General features: G+C 41.1%; 1 protein-coding gene and 1 pseudogene across 1 annotated transcript; one reads left to right on the plus strand and one right to left on the minus strand.

The window, feature by feature from the left end:
- Positions 1–2,278: 2,278 nt before the first annotated feature.
- Positions 2,279–3,923, plus strand: LOC109213698 (annotated as a pseudogene).
- Positions 3,924–5,169: 1,246 nt separating this feature from the next.
- Positions 5,170–10,567, minus strand: LOC109213699 (peptidyl-prolyl cis-trans isomerase FKBP43-like). Its single transcript, XM_019377531.1, has 11 exons — positions 10,483–10,567; positions 10,097–10,173; positions 9,756–10,006; positions 9,392–9,507; positions 8,233–8,386; positions 7,495–7,710; positions 6,671–6,944; positions 6,497–6,584; positions 5,834–5,875; positions 5,695–5,743; positions 5,170–5,594 (listed from the first exon to the last, which is right to left on the minus strand). Exons 1-11 carry the CDS (start codon positions 10,493–10,495, stop codon positions 5,513–5,515), a joined length of 1,362 nt encoding a protein of 453 aa, XP_019233076.1. The 5' UTR covers positions 10,496–10,567; the 3' UTR covers positions 5,170–5,512.
- Positions 10,568–21,815: the final 11,248 nt, after the last annotated feature.

Genomic DNA, 21,815 nt, shown 5'->3' on the forward strand with positions numbered 1-21,815 from the left:
TTGCATCTGTACCTCCCGCCTCGCCAGTTCCTCGACCAAAGTCCGACTACGAGGATCATTCCTTAAGCGCACGCGCATCTCTCGGCACCGATCTCGGTAGCGGTGGTACTTCTCCAGCGCCCGCAAAAATATCCCCGAGCGGACGTTGGCTCGACGGATGCTCTCCACCTCCAACAAATAAGACTGCAAAGCAAAGACAACGATTAAGATAAAAGAACAAACTAAGGCAAAGAAGAAGCGAACCGATGTTATACTGCATACCCTCAAGCTCATCACGGCCACTTCATTCATCAGTCTGACATCTGTAACGCCCCTTAACGATGCATTCTCGGCCTCCGAGCATAGCAGCTCGAACTGCGGCACCAAGCTTTCCCCTTGGAGCAATAAGTTCAACTCCGTGGGAACCTCGATGAAGCGAGATCGCCCCTTTGCGCGCACCGCTGAATTGGTGAAGCCTTCCTGGAACATACGGACGTCGTCGGGGTCTAAGTCGGATTCGGACTCGTACTCATCTCCTACAGCATCCCTTCCTCCTTCCGCCACTAGATAGGTGGAACCACCGCCGTAACCACCGAAGGAGCGCTTAACTCACCAACATTAGCAGCCGCTGAGGAACTACCTCCCGTCCCAGCGACTAGAACCTCCAACTGAGTCGCTGAAGCGACGGTATCATCATGGCCTAAGCCAACCGGAGCAACCCCCATTGTTTGTCCGCCCTCAGGGGCAGGCGCCGCAACCGCACTCCTCTCCGCATCCGTCGGGGGGGAGTCCAAATTAATTACCACAGGAGGAGCCGGCGTGAACACGACCCTACGCCTTATCAATGGCCTCTCCTCCTCCCCATTTGATGGCGATTCCGCTCTAGGGCGCACAACCCCCGATGGCCCCTCGTCCCGAAGTGCGGCCCGTGCTGGAGAAGGAACCGCTGAAGATTCAACTGATGCCGCCCTCGGTATTGGGCGCGACACCGGCGCTGCAGTAAGTCGAGCAATTGCACCCGGCCGACAAAAGGCCAACTGAGGGGCCCTGATGCGGCGTGCCCTCCCTGATCACAGAAAAACAAAGTTGATGAATAGAGTTGAAACAAAGCGGAACAGAAGAAGAAATCAATTTTTTACCTGCCACAGGCCTACGGCCATGCCTCTCCCAGAAAGACGCCCATGTGCGTATCCCCACCGTATGGGGGAGCACGGCCTAAACCCACTCACGAATCCCAGCCAACGGAGCCGGCGGCAACTTTTCGGCTACAAAATTGATACGAGTTAACGTTTATGAGCACAAGACGTAAGGAGGGGCAGAAAAGGGAATTCGACGATTAAGGAACTTACGTGCATGATTCCAAGCCTCTGGGAACCCAGTAGAGCACGCCACTAAATGTTCAGTCCTGATGTAGAAGAAGTGCTCGAAAGGGCGAGGGTCGACCTCATCATCCAGTTTCACAGTCAGGCCCCTCGTCCCGCGAGGGCACGCTCGAATCATGGTACCACGAACTCTCTGGGGAGCGTAGAGTCTAAGCACATGCTGCAGCGTGACCTCCCTACCGGCCAGTTCTGCATATTTGATAAGCATTGCTTATAATTTGTAAAGAGAAGGAGCAAGATGACCCGGGCATACCCCGTAATAACGACAGAAATCAACCACTAGCATTGGGAGCGGGAGCTTAAACCCCAACTTGAAGGGATAGGCGTAAAAGACGCAGTATCCCCTGTGGTCGGTGTGGACCCTCTCCTCGCTTCTAGCGAGAACGACGTCAGCATAGCTGGGGATGACCCCATGTCCCCGTAATTGGGCCATCCCAATCTCCCCCATTAACGGGGCTTCATCTACCTGATCCTCCCACCATCGGCGGTGAAATCAGTCATCGGACCTCCGGGCAGAGACACTATCTCGTCGACCGATGGAGCTTCATCGGTCTCCACCGGTTCTGCACCTCCCATCGCCGGAGATGGTCCTTCAACCACCGGAAAGTTAACCGGAAGATCCATCGGAAGAACGTCTTGGGAAGAACTACCTGCCATTGTTGATTCACTAACGAGAAAGAAACAAAATTTGATGGACAAGACGGAAGTTATAACGAGCGAAGAACCAAGATGAAGGTGAAGTAGCAGGAAGAAAAGCTTCTTCAGAATCTCTCTCAGACAAACAATGAAAATATGAGAAGTAAATGCCTCAGCCCTTATTTATAGGCAACACAAGTGGTTTTCATGAACCCCAATAGCCACCATTAAGTACATGACCAACCGCACACCGGTTCGATTCTACAGAAACGTGCGTCATTATGACAGGCTCCATGAAGCAGCTTTTCAGTCGCCAACCGGCGTCTCGACCTCGAAATGGTTGTAACGACCTATGAACGCTGAGGAGATGTTTCGTGCGCTCTCAAAATTTTGGACGTCGCCAAACGCGTATCCAGCGTACCCCTACTCCCTTCGGCTGCACAACATATGACCCGTCCACCATGGTCGACGGTTATGCTCCAAACAAATGTAAGGATCGGAGCGCAACAAAGCTCGACCTCACTCGAATTAAGTTAACGGGTCAGGCGCCTTCGCCAAGGGGGAAAGTTCGACCTTGACCGAACGACGACTTGACAACATAATAACAAAACACTCACACTCTACAAGGCTAAGGGTCGTCGCCAAAGAGAATTCGGCCTCGACCGAAGCGACAGTCGACCTCCCTATCCGAGTTTCTCAAACTACAGTCGACGAAATCCACTCATCGAGCTCGGCCAAGGCACGACCTCAATAAGCGGAGGGACTAACTGTATGGGTCAAAATCCGACCCCACGATAATTAACGAAGTTAATCCCGTCTTAAGCTAATTCATGATTGATTAGTGGTACGACCACTCAGAATTAGCGGTATTCAACCCTTATCTGATTCGGATCAACAAGGCCACGGCCCGTCCGTCATCATGAAAGCGAAACCCCAATGTGGTCACGGCCACTTATTGCCAGCTCACGAAGCTCACAGCTATAAATACCAAGAGAGGAAACCCTAGAATGGGGCTTCTTCTTCTTTACTATTCAAGAGAGAGAGAGAGAAAGATATAACGATACACATATTATGAGAGAGTAGAACACCATTGTAAGGCTCTGAACCTCTTCATGGAGAGGCAGGCCAAATCAACACTATCAATAAAGGATTTTAATGTTTCTCCTCCTAACTCTGAGTACTTATTTGCGCATCTTTCATTTGGTCTAATGGATTATTATGGTTTGCTATGATTTTCCTGTGATTTATTTATATTGCTTACACTCATAAGGTATATGATAACTTTTGAGCCAAACAGATAGCTTAACAGCTAGCAGAAAAGCAGCAATTAACAACATTCCTGGACCAAACTCTAATGTTGCCACCCTTGTTTCCAACTTTCAAAACATTGGTCTTTCTCTTCAAGATATGGTCACTCTCTCCGGTAAATTTAATTTGAAGGGCTAGATGATATTATATTAATTTAACTTATCGGGGTCTAAAAATAAATGTAAGACTAATTAATGTTTATTATATTGAAGGTGCACATACAATTGGAAGGGCTAGATGTTCAACATTTAGTTCCAGGGTAAATGGGGGTAGCAATTCAGACATGAACTTGGATTTCTTGCACTCACAACAGCAGCTGCGCTCAGTTTCTGATACCAACACAACACTAGCAAATCTTGATGACATGACACCATCAACGTTCGACAATCAGTACTACGTTAACCTTCTCTCAGGAAAAGGGTTGCTTGTTTCAGACCAGGTCTTAGCAACTGGGAATGACAATACTAGAGAAATAGTGCAAACGTATGTGGACGATCCATCTGCTTTTTTTTGAGGATTTTAAAAACGCCATACTCAAAATGGGAAGCTTGACCACCAACTGAAACAACCGGTGAAATCCGTATTAACTGTAGCGTTGTGAATCTTAAGACTCCTTGAAAACCATTATTATTTGATTATATATGAACTAAAAGTAAGTTGGCTGGCCCTGCCTACAATGCCAAATTTGTACTATTGATATCATGTCGCCTAACGTGCTCTCTACATATGCTATTTGTGCTTTTTCCATTTAAACACCAAGATGCGGGTCTGATCATCTCAATGCCGCGATCGATTAGCGCAGATATAGAAAAATCATCATCATTGTAACTTCCATCAACACCAGTTGAAAAACACACAGGGTAAGACAGAGACGTTATTATATATAATTTAAATCCTTTTTTGTTTTTCTTCTACTACTATTAGTTTCTTTCACACAGGGTTGTTCTGGTAGCAGAGGTGTATGTAGTATCATAGTACCGGGTTCATCTGAATCTAATACTTTTGATACGGGCTATAAATTTACCCAAAATAAGAGACTAATATAATGAAGTTCTAAACATGTTTTTTACAAATTTGGCTACAAAAGGTTATTTAAAAATATTAAAAAATTTAAAAAGATAATAACATATTTTTTATTATTAAACATGCCATGTGGTCAAAAAATATCCACATGGCAACGAATGTATTATACTTCTTTGACTGATGTCATTCAAGGTGGCGAAATCCAGCAAACTGTCAAGTTGAAAGGGCTAAATAAAATGTGCCAAGTTAGAGTTAGGAGTTAGGAGGTCCCATATATTATGCCTTTTTTAGTAGCCATATGTGCACACAGTAAGCTAGTATTTGGTCATAGATTCCCAAATTTATTTTGAAAAATTTAATTTGGGTGAAATTTGGTTTGAAGATGAAAAAGCATGTGGACATAAGTTTTCAAACCATATTTCACTTCCTTTTTTAAAAAAAAAAAAAAAAAAAAAAACATAAAATATGACTTATACCCACAAGTTCTAAAAACTATCAGAAATACCCAACAGTATCTTTATCAATAACATTCATTATATTATAGCAAACCATAGTCCTGAACTCAAAATTACCATTTCTATACTGAAGTACATAATACAATGTCAGATGACCGAGAAGACGAAGCAACATTGTTACAAAATAATAAATGGTGGGCTCTTTTATAAAATACAAAAGTTTGGAGCAATTTTTAAAAAATGTAATAGTGATATTTTAGGCCTTTTGAGATTTAGGTTTTGGGTTTTGGGAATTTGCCAAAATGCAAATAAAATCAACGGCCAAACATGTATTTGCAAAAAAATCTCAAATATATTTTGGCAAAATTTATGGCCAAACGGGTCCTAAATATCCTACGACTCTTTGTCCAAAACAAAAGTTGTTTAGCACGATATGTTAAATAAAATTAAACTAACAAAACTGATACACCACGATTCATATCGCGGCAAAATTCAACCAGGCCACTAAACATTTCCCGGAGGCCAAAAAAACAAAACTTCAGTTATCAAAGCAAATATCATCATGCTTAAAAAAAAAAAAAAAAAAGCTAATATCATCACAGGAGAGCTGCTTTACTTACTGTCTAAAATGCATATAAAGATAGTAAAACAACTCTTCACATAACTACCTCAGCAAGGGTTGGCAACATTGCTTTCATTGTTGAATGGAGTAACTGTATATTATCTCTATTATTCACATATATCAACCAATTCAATGTCATACTGGAGCCATGAGTCTGCCGGTACTGGAGGCCTAGCCTTTTTACCAAAGCTGCATCGACGAAAGACACGAACACAGAAACTTTTTAAGCGTTGGAATCACAACGAAGAAGTTTAAAAGATGTACATTTTCAGCAAGGATTTGTATATACCCCAAAGATGGTGGAACAGTTAGTCTTCTCTTTTCACCAACATGCATACCTATACAACTTAGTTTAGGCACGTAAGCGACACTATAAATAGAATGCTTAAGATATAAAGGATACAGTTTCAGTCCATAAAAGTGATTACCTTCAATGCCAATGTTCAATCCCTTTACCATGTTCTTGTCACCTGATCGAAAACAGCAAAATAAAATTGGAGTTAAGTGGTTAATGTCAATGGTGGAGTAAAAATATGAAGAGACAAAACTTGTATAGGGAAAGGAGTGATGAGAACTTTCTTGAAAATCAGGGAAGAACTAGAAAAATCCACCTAAACTTTATATACTCCTCATCCGTTTGTCCAGACAACTTCAAAAGCAGTGTGAGTGTGTGCGCGAGGGGGAGAGAGAGAGAGAGAGAGAGAGAGAGAGAGAGAGAGAGAGAGAGAGAGAGAGAGAGAGAGAGAGAGAGAGAGAGAGAGAGAGAGAGAGAGAGAGAGAGANATCAGAAAATGTATCTGAAATGAACCTGTAAGGGGGGAAACCCATGCCCATAACAGCAGAAATGTCAAGATCGGAAGCTTTGACTGCAATGCCTTCTGCAAGCACTCTGCACGCTTCATTTACCACAGGGAAGAAAATCATCTCTATAATGTCCTTGTCCGAGAGTTTTGCGAGCTGGATCAAGTCCAAAACAGTTGAGTAAGAGCAGAATATAATTACTGAAAAAAAACTCAAAAGTAGCATTCATCAACAACCGTGCAGGGCCGGGGATGAGAGAGAGAGAGAGAGAGAGAGAGAGAGAGAGAGACCTAGACGGAATCTATGGGGAGCTTCACCAATGTTAGAGCCAACGACGCATCCTGTACCTCTTAATTTGGCAATGAAATAAATTTTGACCTGGACAAAAGAAAGGACAACTTAGCAGTGATTATTAGCATTGTGTTTGCACCACCTCTATCTGAATTATCAATAGAGTCAGTCACCTGCTTTCCTGTGGAAGCTACTTTTCCATCTTGTTTTCCCTTCACCAGCACCTCAAAAGTCACTCCATTTGATAATGTAAGTATCTGTGGTGCTTTGCAACTCTCGGTGATCTCCTTAGGATTTGCAAGTGAGCTTCGATTTTCCATCTCCAATTGAGATAATATATTTGAGTCATAACGATTTTCTTGGTTTTCAATCTTCCTTTTCTTTTCTTTCGTTCTATCCTGAGAATGGCACATTTCAGTTACTGGTTCGGGACTTTTGTTTGAAGCTCTGCATATTCAAGCGCAAGTCAAAAGTTAAGCATGCCTCAAAAGAGGCTTTTATTAACAAAAGTACAATCATACAATAAACTTAAATTTTCAAAATATTTTTCAAACATAATTTATAGCCTAATTTAAAAATTTCAACTATCAACATGAAACATATTCACTTATGTATTTTAGGTCTGCACTCTGCAGTTTGTCGCTTCACACATACGCTTAATTCTTTTCTCTGCACCAGATACACAAACTATTTTAATTATGTGTCTGCATACAAGAAACTATTTTACGAATGAGTAGTTATGAGACTGAAACCGAAAATAAATTGAGTGAATTATCTAATCTGAAGATAGAACTCGTTTATTTATTTGTTTAGTCTAAGTCTACAACAGACACCAATAAAGCTTATAACAACCATGTTATGAGGCCTACATAAAGCAGCCAGTTTTAGCAACCAGGCTATTACCTTATCAAATTCTATATTAGCTACAATGTATACAAGTATTTTAAATTAGGACAAAAGGAGTAGTGTAACACAAAGATAATTGTGCAAAGCAAACCTTGGCAACGTCATTCCATCTGATAATGCAAGTATCTGATGACATGGCACTCTAATTGATCTCCTTAAGAGTTGCAAGTGAGCTTCAATTTTCCATCTCCAACTGAATGAGGATATATTTGAGTCACAACGATTTTCCTGGTTTTCAGTCTTCCTTTTCTTTCTGTCCCGAGAATGACTCACTTCATTTACTGGTTGGGGACTTCTGTTTGAATCTCTGCATATTCAAATCGCAAGTCATCAAACGAAACCGGTTAGTTAGACAAGAGAAGATAAGATACTAATCTGAATAGCACCCCTGACAGCATTTTTCCCATTCTTAAAGCATCACTGGCACGTTCTTGCAAATAAAGGACTAAATGCAACTTACTGAATGAAAATAACTCAAACGGGCTGATCAGGTTTTTAGCTTCCTTTTTTTTCTTTTTTTTCTTTTTCTTGCTCGTTTATTATGTGAACCAGAATTTCCGGTCAATTCGTTTCCCTTTTACATATCAATCAATTTATGAATAACCCGTCCTTAATAGAGTTTTAAATTATACTTGATCCTAGTATATCTTGCTCTGGGAGTACATTTTCTTGAAGTAAACCAAATTCTATTTGTTCGTAGTACATCTTGCTCGGGATTGGAAATGCATTTCCCTGATCAAAGTTTACAATTGCAGGGATGAGGATATGAGCAAGTCGTATAATACTGTCAGAAAGGACACACTTGAAAGGAAAAGATAAAAAAGCTTACTTTCCAATGATTGGTTTCTGACATGGAATTATAGCCAGTGGACAGTTGCCCTTGTTCATAGCCTTTGGTGTATCTTCTTTGAGTCCGCAATCAGTTGCGATATTATTAAAGCTTGTACCTCTCCCCTCAACTGGAACCAAAAGCTCTATTTTTCCTAGAAAAATCATCTTTTTGAAAATTTAGTACTGGCTAATGAAGCTGGACTTATATGATCAAAGCATAGGAAATTGAAAAATGATATGTCAGGCATCATGAATTTTAGATCTGAAATTTTATAATTATGCATCAGACTCCAAGCAGATGAAACTTAAAGTGAGTTTGTTGCGGATATGACAACAACAACAACATATCCAGTATAATCCCACATAGTGGGGTCTGGGGAGGGTGGTGAGTACGCAGACCTTACCCCTACATTGTGAAGATAGAGAAGTTGTTTCCAATAGACCCTCGGCTCTAGAAAGCATAAGCACCACATTAATGAAAGTTTGCTGAGGATATGGTGTAGTAATACTAACCTTTCAATCTTCATAGCATTACGTCATCTCTCCCCGTGTAAATAAAATACTAACATTTATATCATAAGTAGTATACTGTTCTGGAGGTATAAGTTAATGTAACCTTTTTCATAAAGAATTTTCATAGCTAACCAGTTTGGAATTTTGTTTTACAAGGTCAAGTTTACTAGCTTCGGAGTGATGCATAGTTGATGTACAATTATTTAAGCCAGAAGACTAGTTGATTTGTTCATCAAGTATAATCCGCACACATATTATACTGAAGAAAGATGAGTTCATATTAGCTATATCGGATCAGCTTTCCCTATAAGATTCCTATAGTAGATATGTGATGAGACTACTATCATTAAAATACTATACTGGATGAGCTCGCTCTACTACAGGCTCCTATAATAGATATGTGATCAGCTCTTTGACATGGTGATTACAATGACCTATGTCTTATAAAGACCATCTATTTTCTGCCATCTAAAGACCACTGCATCATTTTTAGCCTTCTCAGCCAACTTGTAAGATTTACAAATTTATACAGCTATTAGTTTCCAATAAAGGCCAACTAGTAATTTCCGAGCAAACAGGTCATGCACGCTGCAGCAAAACTTATAAAACAGACTGCAAATATGATATGACAGCATGTCACGCACCTGCATCATCATTATCATCAGCACCGCTTTGTGTTTCCAGCAACGCTGGTTTGCTAGCTGTCACCTCTATATTTCTCTCACACACTGCATTGCTAATATCTTCTCCATACAAGTCACTTGACCAAAATGAAATAGTAAAGGAAAAGTGACAGAACATGATTGAGCATCAAAATAATCTTTTAAAACAAAAGTAAAAGCAAAAAAGTGGAAGGACAAATTTTGAATTTTCTCTTTCAGATAGTGTAGTGTCACGTTACCCAAATACATAGTATAACTTGGCAAAAGTTCACTCCATTTTCTTATGCTATACTAATGCTGCTGCCAAAGCATGCAACCAAAAACTACACTCAAGAACGAAGGATACACTCCAAGTTCATCAGTTCCAGTACTTTTACTAGTGGTTTCCCTGGAAGAGAGGTAATAACCGGCAAGGTGGACGCCACGTGGACCAACAACTGAGAAAACAACGTCATCAAACTCCTCGAACTCAAGATCCAACTGACAGCAATGAATTTCCTTGCACAATGAGCAGATTGAAATTGGAGGTTGACTGCCTATGGCACATCGAACTATCGATCTTGATTTCCACAATCCACTACGCTCCCCCAGTGTCGCCTGCAATCGTCATCTAAATTCATTCTAGCTCCCTTTTAAATTAACATTTACCCAGTAAAGGAGATAACTCATTTGATAAATTAAATAAACCTGTGAAATCCGAACACGCCTTTTATTATTGTTATGCAACTTTAGTGTGTACGGTTTCCCTGGTTCTATAAAAGCCCCTGAAGAAGGAGAAGATGCAAACTCTTGGAATCAAATTGATCGTAAAAATTGGACCTTTCTGCTATATACAGAGAGATTGAATTTGAGCCAACCATTTCTTTCACATGATTATGTGGCAAACAAGAAATTAAAAGAACAAATCAGACATTTGACAAAAAATGATCAAACATTACCATTATGAACCGAATGCTTTTATATAAAAAAGCAAATTTCCATATAGTTCTATCAATGATCAAACAAATGGGAGAAAAATAAATAAAGCACAAAATGGGAAAAAATAAAAGGGGAAAATGGGTTCAGAATCAAACCCCAAAACGCCATATTTAGGTGTTGAGAAACTTTGCGCAAAGGTGCGGAGCTTGAATCAGTTGCTTACTACAGGAAGGTGAAGTGCGACGTTTCCTATTCTTCCGTTTTAAAGGGTTTTGGGGGTTTATGTAAAGTACTCTTCATTGTCACTGGTTTTCACTTCCCGCGCTTTTTTATTTTTCTTTTTTCTGATTTACGTAGTGGATTTATTTTTCGACCAACTTAATAAACTTTTATAATATGATATACCATGTATTTTAAAAAATTTATTTTTTGAGTGATTTAGAAAAATAATTTTTTTTAAGTGATGTGTCACGACCCAAAAACCGACCCGGTCGTTATGGCGCCTATCGTGAAACTAGGCCAGCCACTTATTTCCAAAGTACTCCATTTACCAATTAAAACTTAAGAAATATTTTTAGCAGAAATCCATCAAGATAAAAGTCGAAATCCAAAACATGCGGAAAGAAATACAAGCCCGACCTCGGGTGTCACTAGTCATGAGCAAAAGTACTACAACTGTTCGAAATAAACAAGACTACATAGTCTGAGAATATCCAACAATTATGCTAAGAGGAAGATAGGGAAGGAGAAGGCGGAACTGCGGTCGCCAAGCAGCTACCTCGCAATCTCCAAAGAACGGTCCACAACGATATAATCAGCAGCAGCTACCGTGACCCGAAATACCTGGATCAGCATACAAGGTGCAGGAGGTAACGTGAGTACACCAACTCAGTAAGTAACAAGTACAACCTATGGAATGACACGTAGTGACGAACTAAACCTCAGCAGGTAATAACATATAACTGAACAGGAAAATAGACATGCTTACAGTTCAAGTAAAGCTCGACAGTATTTAAATGCAACTGAACAGTACAAGTTCAAACCTCAGAGATTTTATATGTACCAATGCACAACTAGCATGAACAATGTTCCATGAACCTCCACTTACAAGTGCTCAACCACTCGGTAGTGTATATGGTCATCCGGCCCAGGGAAGATCCATCCTAGAATATATATATCACTGACCTCAGTCATCCAGTACCGAGGACACAAGCCAGTCCAGCCCTACGGAGAAGATCCATCTCCCGATATATTACTTCGGAATAGATCTATGTCCAGGGAAGATCCATCCCTCAATATCTTCAATTGCGCTCACTGGGGGTGTAAAGACTCCAGAGGGGCTTCTCTCATTAGCCCAAGCGCTACAACAAAGCCAACGAAGGCTTGTTCAATATCTCGCTGTGGCGTGCAGCCCGATCCCATACTGCCACTCAATATCAGGCTCTCGGCCTCATTGAGTCATAACTCACGAGTCTCACACACATGGGCTCAAAATGTCATGATACTAGCCCGGACAATAATATGATGTGTCAAATAGCAATAACCGAGACTGAGATGATATAATATTCATGAATAGGACTGAGTACAGAATATCAACAAAACAAATGATATGACAGCGAGAAACAACCTCTTGGGTCTCAATAATATTGGTGTGAAGCCTTAACATGATAATCAACATGATTCACAGCTCATCAACTAAATCACATAGTTACAACAAAGATATCGGTAAGAAAGAACCACTAAGCGATGCTCTGGAATGACCAGGCCGCGTTTCTCATAATGCACGCCCACACGCCCGTCACTTGGCATTGTGTCACCTTTTTAATATTCATAGAACACAAATGCCTCAAGCCAAGCCAAACTCTAGCCCGCGACGCCTATTCCTCTTGATTCGGCCTCCAAATGCCTCGAATATAACCAAAATCAGTTTATAACCATCAATATACGCTAAAGGAGTGAAACCCATACGAAATTAATCAAATTACATCACAAATCCCGAAATTGACCTAACCCAACCCCCCGACCCACGTCTCGAAATCCGATAAAAATTACATCAATGAAATCCTTATCCTCCCACGAGTCCATGCATACCAAGAATACCAAAATCCGACCACAAATGACCCCTCAAATCCCTAAATTTAGGTATCCAATTTCCAAGCCCTAAACCCCCAATTTTAATCACTAATTGCCACAAATTTCAAGCTTAAACAGTCAAAAAAACCATCATAGAAAGAAGTTTAGGGTCCAAAAATATTACCTCCACGAAACCCTCTTGAATTCTCTCTTCAAATTGCTCTCCCAAGCTCAAACCCGCATGAAAATGGTGAAAAACCACTCAAAAATCGCGAAGGGTTAAATTTATATGTTCTGCCCCAGCTAAACCGCTTTTGCAGTTGAAAACCTCGAACCTGCGGTCCCAGGTGCGCATCTGCGAAATTCACTTAAGTTCCAGGAACCGCACCTGCGCCTTACCTTCCACACCTGCGGTCTTGCAGGTGCGCTAAGCCTTCCGCACTTGCGAGTTCTGGACCTCTTGCTCTTGGCCGCATTTGCGGCTTCCCAAACGCTTCTGCGGCCCCGCACCTACGGTCCCCTAGCCGCAGGTGCGGTTATGACAGGAACTTCAACAGTTACAGCTGCAAATTTCCAACTCCAGACTTCCCGTCAACCACCCGAAATCATCCCGAGGCCCCCGGGACCTCAACCAAAAGCACGAACAAGTCATATACCACTATCCAAACTTATACCAAACTTCGAATCACCTAAAACAACATCAAATCAACAAAATAACATCGGATTCAAGCCTAAGGTTCCAAAAACTTCCGAATTCCGCTTTTGATCAAAAAGTCTATCAAACCTCGTCCGAATGACCTGAAATTTTGCACACACGTCACAAATAAGACAACGGACCTACTGCAACTTCCGAAATTCCATTCCGACCCCTATATCAAAATCGCCGTTACCAACCGGAAAATGCCAAATTCCAATTTCGCCAATTCAAGCCTAAATCTACTCCGGACCTCCAAAACACATTCTGATCACGCTCCTAAGTCCCAAATCACCTCACGAAGCTATCTGAACCATTGAAATTTACATCCGAGACCTATTTCACATAAGTCAACATCCAGTTGACTTTTCCAACTTAAGCTTACTCAAAAGAGACTAAGTGTCTCAAACCTTTCCAAAACCCTTCCGAATTCGAACCAACCAACCCGATACCATATAACACAGATGAACAAAGCATAAAGAAGCAGAAAAGGGGAAAATGGAGTGGTAACTCATGAAACAACCGGCCGGGTCATTACATCCTCCCCCTCTTAAACAAACGTTCATCCTCGAACGAGTCAAGAAACATACCTGAAGCCTCAAATAAGTGAGGATATCTGCTCCGATCTCCCGCTCGGTCTCCCAGGTAGCCTCCTCCACGGGCCGACCTCTCCACTATACTTTCACTGAAACTATATCCTTTGATCTCAGCTTTCGAACCTGACGCTCTAAAATAGCTGCTGGATCCATATCATAGGTCAAATCACCCTCTAACTGAACCGTGCTGAAATCCAGAACATGAGACGGATCCCCAATATACTTCCGGAGCATAGAAACATGAAATACCGGATGCACACTCGACAAGCTGGGTGGCAAAGCAAGCTCATAAGCCACCTCCTCAATCCTCCGAAGCACCTCAAAAGGCCCAATGAACTGAGGACTCAATTTACCCTTCTTTCCAAATCTCATAACACCCTTTATGGGTGAAACCTTAAGTAGAACCTTCTCCCCAACCATATAGGACACATCACAAACCTTCCTGTCAGCATAACTCTTTTGTCTCGACTGTGCTGTACGAAGCCTCTACTGAATCACCTTCACCTTGTCCAGATCATCCTACACTAAGTCCATACCCAAAATTCTTGCCTCACCCGGCTCGAACCATCCAACTGGAGATCTACACCATCTCCCATATAGAGCCTCATATGGAGCCATCTGAATACTCGACTGGTAGCTGTTGTTATAAGGAAACTCCGCGAGCGGTAGAAACTGATCCCATGAACCACCAAAGTCCATCACACAAGCGCGCAACATGTCCTCCAATATCTGAATAGTGCGCTCGGACTACCCGTCTGTCTGAGGGTGAAAAGCTGTGCTCAACTCGACATGAGTACACAACTCTCTCTACACGGCCCTCCAAAACTACAAAGTAAACTGAGTGCCTCTATCTGAAATGATGGAAACTGGGACACCACGTAAGCGAACAATCTCTCGGATATAGATCTCTGCCAACCGCTCTGAAGAATAGGTAGTACAAATAGGAATGAAGTGCGCGGACTTGGTTAGTCGATCCACAATCACCCAAATAGCATCAAACTTCTTCAAAGTCCGTGGAAGCCCAACTACAAAGTCCATGGTGATCCGCTCCCACTTCCACTCTGGAATATCCATCTGCTGAAGCAAGCCACCAAGTCTCTGATGCTCATATTTCACCTGCTGACAATTAAGACACCGAGCTACAAATCCCACAATATCTTTCTTTATCCTCCTCCACCAATAATGCTGTCTCAGATCCTGATACATCTTCGCAGCACCCGGATGAATGGAATACCGTGAGCTATGGGCCTCCTCCAGAATCAACTCCCGAAGCCCATCCACATTGGGCACACATATCCGGCTTGCATCCTCAATACCCCATCATCACCAATGGTCACATCTCTGGCATCGTCGTGGTGAACTCTGTCCTTAAGGACAAGAAAGTGAGGATCATCATACCGGCGCTCTCTGATGCAATCAAACAATGAAGATCGAGAAATCACACTAGCTAAGACCTGACTGGGCTCCGAAATATCCAACCTCACGAACCGATTGGCCAAGGCCTGAACATCAACTGCAATAGGTCTCTCCCCAACAGGAATAAATGCAAGACTGCCCATTGTGAGCACGTGATTTTTGCCTCGCGTGAATTAATCCTATAGGATTCTTAATATTATGATTTTTCCTTTAATTATTTTATTTTTAGGAATTAATTGCATAATTTTCGTGTTTGTTTGCGTTTTTGTGTGCATATTTAATTTACATAATTCATAAAAAATATAAAAATAGTGAATTTGCATTTAGGAACTAATTTTCTACTTTTTAAGATAATTAGTTATTTAATATTACAAAAAATAAAAGAAAATAACAAAAAATAGCTCTCTTTGCATTTTTACTTTTTCGAAATATTTTTTGCTTCCAATTTGGGACTTAACTAATTTTTGTAAATACTATGAGGTTTAATTAGTCTATATTGTTAAATCAATTTAGTTTTAAGGTTTAATTTTAGTTTTATTTTAATTTTGAAAAGAAAAAGAAAAAGAAAAAGAAAAGAAGAAATAAAAAGGAAATAAAGAAAGAAGTGTCAATTTGGGCCAATCCAGGATTTAGTGCTTCAAGCCCAAATGTTACCCCTGAGACCCGTTCAAAACGCCCAAACCCGGCCCAAATTTATACCTCAGTCCGGTCCATCTCCCCAGCCATTGAAACGACCCCGTTTTCCCCTGATCAATCCTGACCGTCGAGGTTTCATGATCTAACGGCCAGGAAGCTAGGGTCACTTAATATATAAGTTTCCTAATCACCCCCCACCCCCCTCTTCACTCATCGTCTTATCACAACAAACCCTACAGACCAACCCAGCTGCCTTACTTTCCTCTGCCGGCTTGGATTTTGGGTCGTTTTTGATTGCTGAACATTGTTTGAGAGTCCTGGCGGTTCGAACCTGCTTCAGAATTGATATACTTTGGTTATTTTTGGGCTAACTCTGTTGCTGATCCTTGATACTGCTTGCTGATCCCTCGTTCCTGCTTTTTGTCTTCAAATTCCAGGTACAAGTTTGAACCTATCATGATGTAAGGTCTAATTTGAAGATGAAATGAAAGCAGTATTATGCCATAAGCTGTGTCTCTTGCATCTGGTTCATAGTGTAGTTTGGTCAATTTCTGTTTAAGTAGCAAGTTTTCATGTTGTAATTAACTATGGACTGTTGAACTCATGATATATTTATATCTTATTTGGTAATTTTCGCTCTAGTGTAGGTTAATTTTAGCAATCCATGTTAGCTAAATGTAGAAATTATTTTGGGAATTGTCAGGTTATATTATTGTCCGTAGGTGTAAGGTTGATATCCTTTTAGTAGTTTAGCTATGCCATAATAATTGAGTTTTTTGTTGTTCATAAAACCTGGAAATCATGAGAGGATAATCTATAATGGTACTGATTTCTTTTAAGTGTTTTCAAGGTTTTGCTACCATGTTTTAAATGTTAGTTTAAGCTTGAAATTTGGAATATTATGTGAGCATGAAAATAACTATAGGATTAATATGTTTGTTTGTACAAGTAGTAATCCTGAGGTGAATAGATTTTAAAATTATTCTTAGTTAAATCCTGATCTATGTTTCAGTGGTTAGTTTCCGTAGCCTTAGTTCTATGGTCATTCGATTCGAGTTTGGAAATCTGCAAATCTAAAATTCAGTTGTTCATGCATTTTTCTTTAGTTTGAACATTTTATTCCTGCAGTTTGTCCATTTATCAGTATTTGAAAAGTGAAACTAAAAGGGCTGGCCTGTGAGTTAAGTAGCAGATTCGAGCTAAGGATCTTGTCCTTATAGGAAGCCATCCTTGTTTGAGTTTGGGCTCATCCTCAGGCCCAGACGTGTTTAAAAATAAATTTGATTGTGTTTTGGTTTAATTTGTATCAAAGAGTACAAATCAGAATTTAAATCCTTAATTAGATTTCATGTTTATGCATTAGTGTCAATTTATGTTTACATTATGACCTGGGCATGGACCCGTTGGATCACAAAAAAACTGGGCCAAGCGCTGGCCCAGTTATAACCACTGCCTTAATTCGAACCTGGGCCTGACCTTAGGCCCAAGCCTGCCCGTCCTTTTAAATGGATCCAGGCTATTCCCCTCCTGTTGGGATGCTGGCTCGTTTGCAGTGGGCCTGGCCACCCCTTTGCCGAAAAATTGATTCTTTCCCATATGAGCCCTTTAATTAATTAATTAGAACTTTAGCTATAGTTAGTGTTAATTATTTAAGTCCTTTAATTAGAATGGAGGTGAATCATAATAGACAATAATAATTCCTGACTCTCCGAATTTTAGGACATCCTTTAAAAATGGAATTGAGGTGTGCTGCGCCAAATAAAAATCATAAATGCGTGGCCCTCTTTTATTATTTCCTTTAAAACACTTAGAATTCGAGGCGTGCCATTTAGCGAATTTTTATGGTCCTCGCAAAGTTAACAATCACGTTAGTTGCTTTAGGCGCGTATTTTAATAATATTACCTTCTTAAACTAGGGTGTGCATTTCATGTGACCCAAATCCAAATCCTAAAACGTTAAATAAAATGTGTTTCGGATTGCGGGTGCATTTCATGTGACGCGATCCAAAGACATGTTTTAAACGACGTTCAATTATCCTTAAAATTAATTAAAAACGGTAAATAATTTAAAATTGCACCATAGGCTAAAACATGTATTAAAATCAGATAATAGGCCAATTATAATAGTTTAAGCGACCGTGCTAGAACCACGGAATCCGGGGGTGCCTAACACCTTCCCCCGGGTTAACAGAATTCCTTAGTCAGAATTTCTGGTTCGCAGACTTCACAAGGAAAGTCGAATTTTTCTCGATTTGGGATTCAAAATAAGCCGGTGACTTGGGAAACCAAAATAAACTATCCCAAGTGGCGACTCTAAATAAATAAATAATCCCATTTCAAATAATGTCACTTAAATTGGAAAAACTCCCTTATATACGAACCCAGAACTTCGGTTCAGGGTTCAAGAATTCGAGCTTAGAATAGCTGTTATGATTGATTTATCTGTTATCTGATTTTCCTACATGTTCTTGCCCAATGTGCTAAATGTTTTACCGCTTTGATATTTGGTGAATTGTATATATAAACCGCTACGAAACCCTTCCTCTCTCTGAGTCTTCTACATCATGGAGAAGGGTGCACTTCGTGTGACTTCTCTTCTGTTTAGAGTTTTATCCCATTTTAGAACGAGGTTCGGACAAGTTGCTAAGTCGGCGAAGCTTCTGTATTCCCGGTACGCTGCCCCCCCTCGGCTCGAGTTGTCCGCTCGGGTAAGCCAGGTCTAGAACAATAAACCCAGGTTTTAAACCTAGTATAACAAAGCCTCATGCCGAATCCCTAGTAGGAACGTTTGTTTGCATCACGTGCATTTGACTTAGGGGACTCAACACAGGGGTTGGGTCCGTCTAGGACAGGTGTACCCAAATTGAAAAGACCATCCTGATGCATCCTACTTGCTACTTGTGCATTTATTTGCTTCGGACTTGCATGTTGACCGGCTTGTGAATAATGGGAGAGAGTTTGAAAAGAGAATAGCAATGTTAGGGTTAAGTGAGGCTAATCACCTGTTTTGAAAAACCAATACCCAAATGGTACTGAAACTCTGCCGGATTTTTGAAAGAAAAAGAAAGGTTTCGTTTTCAAAAATAGTTGGTTTTGTCAAATCTGCCGGACTACGCCAGTTCGATTCTCACCGGATGTGGGATACGTAGGCAACCCCCATCGGGTCCAACTTCCCTTATTTGCAAAAATAGCCCAAAAACAACAAAGTTTTAATTTTTTTCACAAATAAGTCGGGTGATGCCATTCTTGTTTAAAAATAAGCCGAATGTCCCCAAAAGGGCGCCGGAAGGATGTTTTTGCAAGAACAGCCACTTTGTGTCATTTTCAACGGTTAGCGGGCACAGCCTTAAAATATTCTTCCCCGAAGTGCTAAAAGGCCGTATTTGCGAAGCCAGGTTTCTTGTTTTGAAATGAAAATTTTGAAAAAAAAATGGTGTTACTTTTTCTTTTAGGTCAAAATGAGTTATTAAATCACCTTAATAAATGTGCAGGATGAGCACGAATGAAATTGAACCCTTCACAGTCCTTAATGAGATCCCCTTGAAGCCCCACATGTGGTGGGATGATCTAGGAAAAGGCAGTAGAGAAACAGTGGTAAAAGTTCTGGGAGGCCTCGTCGGACTATTGAACGTCAAGCCAAGGTTGGACATGATTGAAGCTTTAATACCTTTTTGAGAACCGACTCGCAATGTGTTCCGTTTCTCTGACTTTGAGCTCACACCTACATTGGAGGAAGTCGCGGGTTATGCGGGCCTTAATGGAAATCTTAGAAGTCGATATCCATTGTCACCAAGACCGGTATCTCCCCACAGATTTCTGGATTTGCTGAGTATTAGTCGGGATATTCAGGACGGAAATTTATCTGAAGGGTATTGCACACTCCAATTTTTGTATCATCGATATGGGAACCCCCGAGGTTTTGAAGAGTCGAACACTGGTCTAACCCATGCCGGAAATAAAGACAAATGGGAGGCAAGGCGGGGTTTAGCTTTTATGGTAGCCTTTTTGGGAGTTGTAGTTTGTCCACGGAAAGATGGGAATATAGAGATAGGTCTCGTAGGAATGATCGATGTTGCAATCAAGAAAGCCAACAGCACTGTGGTTCCTCTGATCGTGTCTGAAATCTGCCGAGCCTTGACTATCTGTCGGGAAGGGGGAAAGTTCTTCCAGGGTTGCAGTTTGTTACTACAATTATAGATGCAAGAACACCTCTGTCACCGGGTTGGGTACATGAATTATGGTTTGACCGGTTTGAGCTGCATTGAAGAATTTGAAAGCCGAGTGGCAGGTATTGAATTCCCTGAGGGTAGTGAAGCTTGGCTTGCACATTTGAGATCCTTGACTGCCGATAAAATTGAGTGGGCATTCGGGTGGCTTCTTGTCACTGAAGCAGTGTGCACGTCAGCTAAAGTGTGTTATATCCTCTTGATGGGCATCCAACCTTATGCTCCCTAGAGGGTTTTGCGCCAATTAGGAAGATTTCAAACCGTCCCCAACGATGAGGATCTGAGTAAACATGTCATTGAACTGGGCCCAAAAGCCGCATTTCCAGAAGGGAAAATTCGCCAAGTGTGGAATGAATGTAGATTTCTTGAACCTAAGACCATGGTGCGAGATCTAGCTAGGGGTGAATTAGACCCTAAGTACATTATCTGGTTCGGCAAAAGATTCCAGATTCCTGAAAGGCCCGCAAAGAGACCCCATGTCCAACAGTTCACCAATGGGGCACAAGTGCAATGGGACAGGTTGACCAATGAAAACGAGTACAGGGCCAAAATAAGCCAATTGGAAAGGCAAGTCATGGAGCTTTAGTTTGAAAATGGTGTTCAAGCCGCCGCAGACGAGGGAGAAAAGAAAAAACTAACCCAGGAAAATGAGGCCCTCAAAGCTCAGCTCCGGAAGATAAAAATAGCTGCCAGAAACCCGGAAAGAAGCAGGGCTGATGAAAGACTTATAAACGGTCTAAAAAAGAAAGTCCTCGAGTGTCAAGAGGACCTGGAAAAGTCTGAAGCCGGTCTAGCAAAAATCCGGGCACAATGGACAAAGAAGGCAGAAGAACGGGCCCGATTTGTGCAACAAATGAAGAGGAACTATGAAGGGACCATCACTAGCCTAAGAAGAAAGGTAACTACTCTTGAGGATGAGGCAGCCAAGCAGCTTAAAGATTTCAGAGCTGATAGGGAGCACTATTATGATCTGATGGCTCAAATAGAGGAAGAAATACAACAGTTGCAAAATCAACACCTGCATGACTCTCAAGTGTTAGAAGCCCAGAACCAGCAGATAGGGCGGTTACTTCAGGAAAAAGGCAGAATTAGAGAAAGGATCAGAACCATCACTGACTATATTACCATGAAGTGCCAAGCGTGCGAGGACATGACTCGTACCACCTTTTTTGCTGCTGTGGTGACTTTCGTCCGCCAGGTTGTGAGTGATTTGGAGCAACTACAAGGGGGTCTCGCACATAGGCCCGCGGCAAGGCCAAAGGATGCCCCGCGGGCCCCAGTAGTTGAAGCTTTAATGTATTCCTGATTTTTCAAGCATCGAGTCTGTATTTTGGTTTATTTTGAGTCTGTTTGTAGTTTTTCTTTCCAAGAAAATGAGTAGTTTAACATCTTTTGTAATAGAAGTTTTATTAATGAAAAATCAAAAATTCCCAAAAAGAAATTGTTTCCTTACTTTTCGCATTTATTTTTTCTTGAACTACGTGATGATCTGATTCACGCGGCGTCGTGATACATAGGCAATCCTCATCGGATCCGGTCATAATTTTGTAAATAGTTCCAATAAGAAAAGAAAATGAAAAAGAAAAAATGATGATGGAAATGAGAGAAAAAAGGGCAAGAGAAGAAAAGAAAAGAAAAACAAAAAGAGAGATGAAAAAGGAAGAGTGAAAGTGGAAAGAAGAAAAATGGAGAAAAATAAGTTAAAGCCGAGATGAAACATGCAACCGTTGCAAAACATGTGGAAATACATTTAACTGTATAGGTGCATCATACCCCAACGTGCGATTACCTATCTGTTATTTGTTTCAAACTAACCGTTTGCTGCTGTTACTACCCAGTCCAGGTTT

The sequence above is a fragment of the Nicotiana attenuata genome, unplaced genomic scaffold, assembly GCF_001879085.1.
Source record: "Nicotiana attenuata strain UT unplaced genomic scaffold, NIATTr2, whole genome shotgun sequence".
Classification (NCBI taxonomy): Eukaryota; Viridiplantae; Streptophyta; class Magnoliopsida; order Solanales; family Solanaceae; genus Nicotiana; species Nicotiana attenuata.